At 54.5% G+C, this 9392-nt stretch overlaps 1 protein-coding gene across 1 annotated transcript in view; it reads right to left on the bottom strand.

The window, feature by feature from the left end:
• Positions 1-6555, bottom strand: part of LOC104078373 (sodium channel protein type 4 subunit alpha-like) — a gene marked incomplete at both ends in the record, with an annotated part of 8266 nt that extends 1711 nt beyond the window's left edge. Inside the window, 6 exons of the mRNA XM_009579987.1 lie at positions 1699-2007; positions 3740-3831; positions 3955-4083; positions 4774-4863; positions 5841-5959; positions 6257-6555. Of these exons, the coding sequence (XP_009578282.1) occupies positions 1699-2007; positions 3740-3831; positions 3955-4083; positions 4774-4863; positions 5841-5959; positions 6257-6555 (1038 nt within the window). The remainder of the gene's footprint in view (positions 1-1698; positions 2008-3739; positions 3832-3954; positions 4084-4773; positions 4864-5840; positions 5960-6256) is intronic.
• Positions 6556-9392: the final 2837 nt, after the last annotated feature.

Here is a 9392-nt window from a genome sequence, read left to right as displayed (position 1 = left end):
TCCCTGAATCCCAGCGTCGGGCACTGGGTTATCTCCTCTCTGCTGACTTTGCTGTTTGCATTGAACTAGTTGGCACTAGCTCAGAGAGCTCATGGCATTGTTTCATCGACCCAACTAGATGGCTCCCAAGCCCATAAAGACTTCTGGAAACAGCCAGGTTGGCCAGGGTCAGGCCTCCTGGGAAGGTAGGTTAACCTGTGGTCAAAGGACCAGGGCTGGTCTGTTTTGCTGGGAAAATGTACAAAATAACAGGGCATTCCCAGGGAGCACCGAGCATGGGGGACTGCAGGGATCCCAAAAAAGCCTGGGGAAACTGTCTGCTACTGCTCCATGGCTATCGCCTTGCTCCTGCTGCTCCCATCCCAACCAGCCCCTCCCTGGTGGGGAAACCCACCCTGCTCACAGACCAGGGGTCCTTAAAACTCCTCCTTACAGCTTGAGCACAGACCCAGAGCCACAGGAGCTGCCAAGCAGTGCCACCACAGGTCACCTGCCCCCGGGGACACATAGGTGAGCACCTGGAGACCCCCACCCCGGGACATGGCAGAGGGCAACTGGACCCCATCCTGGGTATCACCTAGCACAGCCCTTCCAGGAGCCACACAGGGATTTTTGGAGCTTCCTCAAAGCATCCCCGGTTCTGCCTTGGCTTCTTGCCACCAGGCTTTTATTTAACCTACGTGGGCTCATCGAGATGTCCTGCTTGTGAAACTCCAGGCGATATGTTTTTGGCCTGGCCCCAATAGCTGTTAACCTGAACGCATGGCCGCAGGGTGCTGTTGCTATTTGCACTGCACTCATTAGATCCTACATATTGAATTTGCACCCCTACCAAGAAGCCTTCCTGTAATTAATGCCAGAGCTACTTGTACAATTGGGAAAGCAGCTCAGCCGAGACGTAACCCGACCTTCTGCTGAGCTCTGTCGAGTGCCCTAAACGAGACATCCCTGTGGAGCATCCCGCCGCTGTGCAGCTCTGCCAGGCAGATTTTCTGAGATTTTTACATTTTCATGGAGTTTAAAAACCCCAAACTAAAGAACAACCAAAAAACCCACCGCGCTTTTTTGGCCCAAACTTGTTTCAAAGAAGTGATAGGAAAGTAGCAAACTTGGAGACCTGTCCGAGGACCTGTGCTTGATCCCACCTCTCCCCCCTTCCCCTCCTGTTGGCTGTCGCGGTGTTGCATGCAATGCTCACTGGACGCAGCCGTACTTGGGGAAGGACCCAGCTATGATGCAGCAGTGGGTGAGAAATCTCATTCCTGCATCTTTCCCTCTGGTTTTCCACCCAAAGTCCCATCTGCTCCTGGAGGGTTTGGTCTCCCTGCTGTGACCAGCCAGATGGGGCAGCTGTTCACCAGTGCCCACCCCAATGGGGAGATTGTGCCCTCACTAGCAACTGGGAGAGATGGAGACACTGGTTTGTCCAGGCCTTCCCATGGTGAAATCTTTCTGGAGGAGTTCAGCTTGCCCAGGTGAACTGCATTTTCCCTGGCAAGGAGGATTTGATCCCTTCTGTCCATCTTGTGAGTATGCACAACCCCAGTTTCACCCACCGGCCACATCTCCCTGCAAAGCACCTTGGCAGGAAGATCCATGCGAGCAAACCATCTTGGTCTGATACAGAGGAAGAGCGAGGAAACTGAGCAGCAAACCAGGGTGATGGGTCAATGGACAAGGGGATGCACGAGCGTTTACCTTCATCGTTGATGTAGGCCTCGAAATCAAAGGTGCTGTTGCTGGTGAAGTTGCTGGTGAAGTTGCTGGCGATGCCATCGGTGAAGTTGCCGTAGAGTGTTGCATTGGCCAACATGTCGTTGTCCAGCCCTAAGTCCCCCAGCAGGGTGTCATTGAGGGGGGGCCACCGCACGCACTTCTGCCGGAGGTTCCCCATGAAGAGCTGGAGACCGATTAGGGCGAACACGCTCAGGCAGAAGACGGTGAGGATCATGACGTCTGCGAGCTTCTTCACCGACTGGATCAGAGCCCCAACGATCGTCTTCAGCCCTAGGGGGGAGGTGTCACTACTGAGCTAATCACTCGTTTGCTAATTGTGGAGAAGGTGCTATGGCGTTCCCAAAAGGTGCTGGATCTGGTGGGGATGTGTGGTATCACCAACTTCATCCCATGTGCTCAGTCCCCCAGCTCTGTGCCCCACGTTGCATCCCAGGTGCTCCTCTGTCCCCACACATTGCTGGGCAGCATAAACCCTTCCCCCAAAGCTGTCGCCCTTGGACCAGTGCCAGCCGAGCCTCCCCATGCCAACCTTAACCTGGGTATCACAAGCCAAAGCCCACCCCAGCCTGGCAGCCATCAATTCCTTTTGGCTTTACGTTTTCCCCAGATGCCACAATCTGGCCTTCTTTGACCCAAACCACTAGAGCAGACCACTTTGCTGTGGCACATGGAAAAGCTATTTGCCAGCCCAGCTGGAAGATGCTGAGCGCTGCTCTCAGCTCCAGAAAAGCCTCCGTGGTCCAACACCCCCACGTGCTGCTGTCTCGGGGGTGGTCGGGAGCCCAGCCAGATGCTCCAGCCTGATCCCTTCAAGCTGGAGAAACCCCAACGCGTCTGAGTGAAGGTGATGAAGTGACGTCTGCATTAAGCATTGGGATTAACTCATCTCTCCCCGCCAGCATCGTTGTTTCCTCCGCAGAGGAAGCTCACCCACAGATCCTCAGTGGGCTTTTGACATGGAGGAGGTCGTTCCCATCACCCGAGGTCTACATGGATGATGGGTGATGCCAGGACATCCTGACGTTGATCTTAAAAGCAGCTCTGAGCACAGAGCTTTCTCACGTGGATGCAATTCTCCAAAGACACATGATTTTTAGCCCTGTCATCGTGCCAGTTCCCCCCCTTCCCCAAACTATTTAGGTAAAACCCTGTTCTCCAAGGGCTTGTCTATGTTGGGAAACCGCTGAGGACAGCCATTCTAAACCAACTTATTTTTGCAACCACTATTTCTGCAGAGCCCCTTGGGGGGATGTCATTCCAGAAAGCAGCAGCAGCTTACGTTTTGCTTAATGCAATTTTTAGCCTGTTTGATGGAGGCAAAAAACATTCAAATATGAACCCTAAAGATCTGGAAACTGCAGGGGCACAAGAATTTATTCCCCGCAAGAAATTATCATTTTCAGTTCAATCTCACGCTTCTTCAAGGGGTCTGACCTATCATTTCTGTGATAGTGGTACCAAAGCAGAGTATTGAAATGGCATCAAATTCGGGAGACAGCCATCAGAGGTATTTGATAACGTGCTCCTAATACTGGACTGGATGTTTGGGGTGATGTTAAACACTCGCCACGTGGCTCTTGCACTAATACCCATTAAATATCTCAACCCGAGCACCAGAGCAGTCAGCAGTGGGGACAAAACTGAGTTTATGGCTCCAAGGACCAAGCAAAGCGTATTGGTTCCTCAAGCACATAAACACAATGTGAGCACAAGCCCACTTAAGGCATCTCCAAGGAGCCCTAAAAACACCACGTCTGGCTCACCAGGGGCTTTCCCTGGCCAAACAACTGAGTGAGCACAGCTAATTTCAAGATGTAAAATCAGCAGGACCTGACCCAAAGGCTGAATTAATGTGGAAAATTATTTATAAGTTTTGAATACCTTATTTCCTCTGTTTTCTCTTAGAGCTGTCAAAAGAACAAGGAATTGCTGTGAACTGTGGGAAAACCTGAGCTCAAGAAAGGGGAAGATATGGAGAGGAGACCCCTCCTTTAAGTCCCACCTGGTATCACGGTAATGGTTTTCAAGGCCCGGAGGACGCGGAAGGTCCTGAGAGCAGAGATGTTCCCCAGGTCCACGAACTCGGTAATGTAGCTGTAGGACAGGAGACGAAAGGCTTCAAGGGCTCTGCCAGGCACCCACCCCGCTGTTTCTCAGTCCTCCTCCCCCATTGCAGTGGCCAGACCTCCTGTCCTCCCCCCATCCCACCAAACTCACGCCATGGAGATGACCATGAAGTCCAGCCAATTCCACGGGTCACGCAGGAATGTGAAGCTGTCGATGCAGAAGCCTCTCGACAGTATCTTGATGAGGGACTCGAAGGTGTATATCCCAGTGAAGGTGTATCTGAAATGGGAACAGTGACTCAGGGGATGTTCACCCAGGTGCAAGGGCCAGGATGACGTTTTGTCCACCCTGCCAGTGGGACCATCTTGGGGAGCTGAGTTTGGGGGCTGACGGTCACGGGCTGCCAGGTTCTTGGGGTGCTTTGGCACTGGGGGAGTTTTTCACCTCACCTCATAAGGCAAGTTGGGACATCTTGAGGTACCAATCCCTCTGGTGACTATTCTGCAACACCTCTGATCCCTGCTGATGTGCCATCACCACCACGCTCTCTGTAAAACCCTGCTGAGACCTGATTGTGCAGGACCACAGCAGAAAATGCTGGATTTTCCCCTTCTCACCTAGGGCTGGTCGTCCATGCTCCTTGGACTGGAGAATCTGCTCAGCCTCTCCAGACTATCACTGCTGACCCAACCCGACCCAACATGCTCTGCAGTGGTCTCCTGTCACAGGGACCCCACCAGATTTTGGGCAGCTCTGAAACACTCCCACTCTTTGCAACGCCTAATGCACAGCGTGGACATCCCTCTGAGATCAAGAGGGCCACCAGCATCTCCCAATGACACCTATCTTCCTCTGACGGGTGCCTGGATCCCAACGCCCTTCTCTCAGCCTTGGTCCTGTCCCTCCCGAGGATGGCCAAGCTGGGATGGTCCCCATGGCTGGGGGAGGTCGTGGGAGGCAGGGACTTACTCCACGTTCTTGGACCACGCTGGGGGGTTGCTCAGCGTCATAAACACGCAGTTGGTTAATATCGTGATCATGATGAACATGCTGAATAATTTAAAACCTGGTCAAGGAGAAATGCTGTGAGTGTTGCCTAGATTCCCCCCTTCACACGGTTATGAAGCCAAGCACCCCTACTCCTCTTGTCCTGGCGCCCACCTTGGTCCCAGCCCTGACCTGCTCCTCCTGCAGCTCTCTCCTCGCTCAGTCCTGTGCTCACACTTTCCCCGCAGTCCCTCTGCTCCCATCATGGTCCTGGCCTCTGCCCTCCCTTTCTGCTCCCCTCCCTAGCTCTGTGGTGCTGGCTCTGCCTCCTTTCTTGTCCCTGTGCTCCTTCCTCTCCATCACCCCAGGACACAGCTTTCCCCATTTGTCTGATCCCTCTGCCACAAACATCCTCTCTTTTTCCTCCTACCTCCTGGCCCCCAACCCCTGCTGCCACCAGAGCTCTGCTGGGATCACTTCCCACCCATCCTAGTGCCCCTCTTGCTCTTGGGGTCCTTTCCTGTCTTTCCATCTCTGCTTGTCTTGCACCTAAAGCCCCAGAACTGCCCAAGTTGCCTCCTTCCCTGTACCCCAGTGTCCTGGTTCCTCTGCTTTCCCTCTCCCAAAGCATCCTTTGAGCTCCCCAGTTCACCCACTTCCCAGATGGGACAGGATCCTCTGACCTGTAAACATTTGCCTTCCTTTCCAAGCCTCTCCAGACCTCAGAGACCTTGAACCTCTTCCTAAGAAGCTCCACCACTTAGGTTTCTTCCCTTCTCCAACCAAACTAATTCCTACCTTCTCCAACCAAGACTGAGCTCTTGGTGCCACCAAGGTGCCCAAAGCCTTCAAGCACCCACTCCTTGGGAAGGGACCAAAGCACCGGGATGGCTGGGCAGTGGGTCCTGGCCATGGTGGGGGCCAGCCCAGGAGATTTGCTCACCACACCGTCATGAAACACTTCTCCTAGCTCTCTCCCAGGGCTGTTTACACTCTGAGCATCAGGCTTTGACCTGGCAATGGAGCAGCATCACAGAGGGCAAGGATATGAATGGATAAGCACTTTGATGGCTCCTCTGCGGATGGGGTGGAAGGGCCCCAGCAGGTAGAGGGCAGGGGTTGCCGAGAAACGGAAGATGGACTTCCCTTTGTTGAGGACTATGAATGTCTGTGGAGAAAAGAGAGGAGGGAGATGGGTTAGCCCTTCTGCACACCCCCGAAACACCCATGGATCCAGTGCTGCCGTTAGAGGTGAGACCTCTATGCATGCTTTGGATCTCCAAAGGCTCGGGACTTTGCCAAGGAACAGATGCTCTGCTTTGGAGGAGAAGCAACCACAGCAGTCTGGGGCTGTGGATCACTAAGATGGGCTCAGATGAGACCCTGGGGCATAGTGGAAAGAAGAGGAGGTCCATGCTTTGGTCTTTTTCTTGGGACTTACTTTCTGCTAAGCTCTGCCCCTCACCTTCTTATCCTTGTAGAAAGGGTCTAGGTCCTCCAGGGGGGTCCCAATAAGCTCCAGCGGTGGGTCACCATAGATGAGGGGCAGGTTCTTGCCGGCTTCCAGGTCGCTTCTGGGCTTGATCTCCTCTTCCTCGGGCAGCTCCACTTGCTGCCGCTTTACCTTGAGCGCCTCTGCCTCTGCGATGCGCTGCTCGATGGCAGCCAGCGAGGCGGGGGTGAAGGGGCGGAGGTTCTCGGGGCCCGGGATGTGCGGCAGGCCGGCCATCCTCTCATTCTGCTCCCGGGATGCCTGCGCCCAGCCTGCTGGGGAGAGGGGGGCTGAGAAAGCAATGCCAGCTGGTGCCTTTTTGGGGCATTGTTGCTCAGCCCTTGAAGCCAGGTGATGGCAGGATCTCAGTGGGTTTTTGCGAACGGGTTTATTGCAGAAATAATGAACTCGCAAGAAAGATTATTGTGCATGGATCACTTGCAGACGGAGCACCCCATGTGCTCCTCCTCCTCCCAGACCCCCGTTCAGCCTCTGATCAAAAAGCACCGTCAGGTTGAGCACCGTATGGGCTGAGCACTCGGTATCCCCGGCACCAGCTGGCTGTTGTTAGACGTGCAATTTCACAACCTGGACAGGGTTGTTCAACAAAACGAAAACACCTTCGGCATTAGCGGCACCGCTCCAGCTGTCTCCCCTTTGTAATATGCTGCAAGGCAGCCGCAGCTTTCCTCCTGCACCTTGTGCAAGCAACATGCGGTGCTCAAAGCAAGAGGTTCCTCAGCCAGAGGAACTCGGTCCTGCAGAGTTAGTGGCCATTTCACAGCACCTGTCCGTAGGAAACACGAGTGACCTGCCGTGCTGGAATGCTCTGCTCCCGAGAGGAAGGGGTTAAAGCCTCATCTTGAGCCAAAAAGCAAGGCAATAAGGGCACTTTCTAATGTTACAGAGATCAGGATGACTCCCCAGACAGGAATAGGGTGGGCCATTTGGGAGAGATAAGGGTGGCTCTGCTGAGACTGAGCAGCAGAACAACAAAAAGGGTTGGAGGGAGCAAAGTGGGGAGGAGATGGGTGGTTGCACACCCAGGAACAGGCTGCCATGCCCTGAGCGAGGCCGAAACACCTGGCAAAGGCTTCCTAGACACCAGAAAGGTTCTTGCTTTGAGTCACCTTGCCTCGATATCTGTTTGACCCATAAACACCAGCTTGTGTCAGAGATGATACCCAGTATAACACTTGATCCCACTTTGCAGGGATACTGAGATAGATGCACTTCTGTGCCTCACCCTCCCCAAAATGAGCATCCCAGGAGCAGTGGGCGACTCCTCCATGCACCAAAACTAGCCTCACCCTCCCCAAAATGAGCATCCCAGTAGCAACGGGCGACTCCTCCATGCACCAAAACTGGGCGTTACTGCTGAGCACCTGCCCTCGAAAAAGCTTTAGGATCAATACTCCTCACAGCCCTGCCACGCTGAGAGCTGGAAACCTTCAGCTTTGTAATTAAGGAGAGCTGGAGATTTATAGCCCTGATGGGAAGAGAGACTCTGGGTGCATAATGGTATTGACACGTTCCTATGGTGATTATAAAACCAAGTCATAAAAGCAATGGCAAAGGGAGGTATTGATTTCGAGCAGCACAAGATAACTGCATTTTAGAAACCCTCACGCTCTCTCGCTATCGCTGCTGAATTGAGTCTCGGTGTGCAAAATAGATTTTCTTCTGCCAAGGGCAGGCAATCCCCACAGCAGCAGTGTTGTGGTGGTATTACTGCTCACCCCCCATCGCATCCAGCCCCAGGGATGAAGCAGGGACCAGCCCCCAGCTGCAACACCTCTTGGGCAGACCACCTTCTTCATGGTGTTCGAACAGCCCCTTCGTGGTTCCAACGTGTTCAAAATGCAGCTGGTAGAGGCATGGGAGCAACTTGCTGCCTTTTGGAACAGTGCAACCTTTAAAAGAATCAAGTGGCAAGAGCACCAATTTTTGTATTTAAACCTGTTTTTAAGAGGGAGAGTTTTGTCCTTGCTGAACGGGGTTATCTAGTAGCATAAACCGAGTCATATCACTGCAAAGCGGAATCTGGCACTGCCTAGCCCACACGCAAGCTTGTGCCCAAAACCGCTGCAAAACAGAGAGCCCGGAGCAGCTACCCCAGAGGGGCACAGCCCTGTCTCACCCCAGGCCCCTGGACCACAAAGGTGGGACCTCATCAAAGCAAACAAAAAGGGAATTTTTGCCACCACACCCCTCTGCGAGTGGATGTGCCCACGGCAGCGGGTCAGCAGGGTACCACCGTTGCTTCTCATCCAGAGTTATTCTGGATTTACACCCATTTCACACTCTACTTGAGCGGCTCTGGAAACCTGCCCTTTGCATTCCCTTGGTACCAGTGGCCTCAAAGCTCAAACCAAAAGCACAGGGCTGTGTCTGGCTCTATCGCCCCGAGTCCCACCGGGGATGCATGCTCAAGCGGGACCTACAGCACCCATGGGGGGACAAACCCACCCCATCTCCTGGGGACTCCGAGGACTCACAGGAGCTTGTTGGTCTAGGCAGCCTCAATTTCCCTGGAAATAGGGTTTTGCAGAGCTGTTAGGGCAAGCCTGCGTCACTGGCCATGCCAGCGCTCTGTAGGGCTCCAGCCCCTTCAGCAGCACACTGCTCTCCAAGGCTTCAGTCCATGGGGTGCCTGATCCACGTCTTCCCTGGAGCCTCCCACTGGGTGCTGCTCCTCCAAACCCCCAGCAGTGCCCTGTCCCCGCTCGCTGCGCCCAGCCTGCTGTCCCGGCGGAGGTGGTCAAAACCCCCAGCAGTGCCCCGCCCCCGCTCGCTGCGCCCAGCTTGCTGTCCTGGCGGAGGTGGCTGTGCCTCCAGCTGCCACCAGCGATCACCGCAGGAGTCAGGTTTCTGCAGCCCCATGACTCTGCTCATTCCTCCCCCAGCAGGAGCGAGCGCAGGAGGGGAGCCCGAGCGAGCAGCACCAGCTTTGCTTTCGGCCCATGTCTCCTCTTCCTCTCGCTGGGCTGAAGCCATCATGCCGTGCCGCGCTGATCCGGCTGCCGATGGAGCAACCCCTGGCAGCACCAGGCATGGGGCTTGCCGCCGCAGGAGGAGATGCTGCGGGTTGGCAGCGACGCCCACGGCA

Source organism: Fulmarus glacialis, unplaced genomic scaffold (assembly GCF_000690835.1).
Source record: "Fulmarus glacialis isolate BGI_N327 unplaced genomic scaffold, ASM69083v1 scaffold38326, whole genome shotgun sequence".
NCBI lineage: Eukaryota > Metazoa > Chordata > Aves > Procellariiformes > Procellariidae > Fulmarus > Fulmarus glacialis.
Note: the sequence above shows the minus strand (reverse complement) of the source record. Positions and strands in the feature narration are given on the sequence as shown.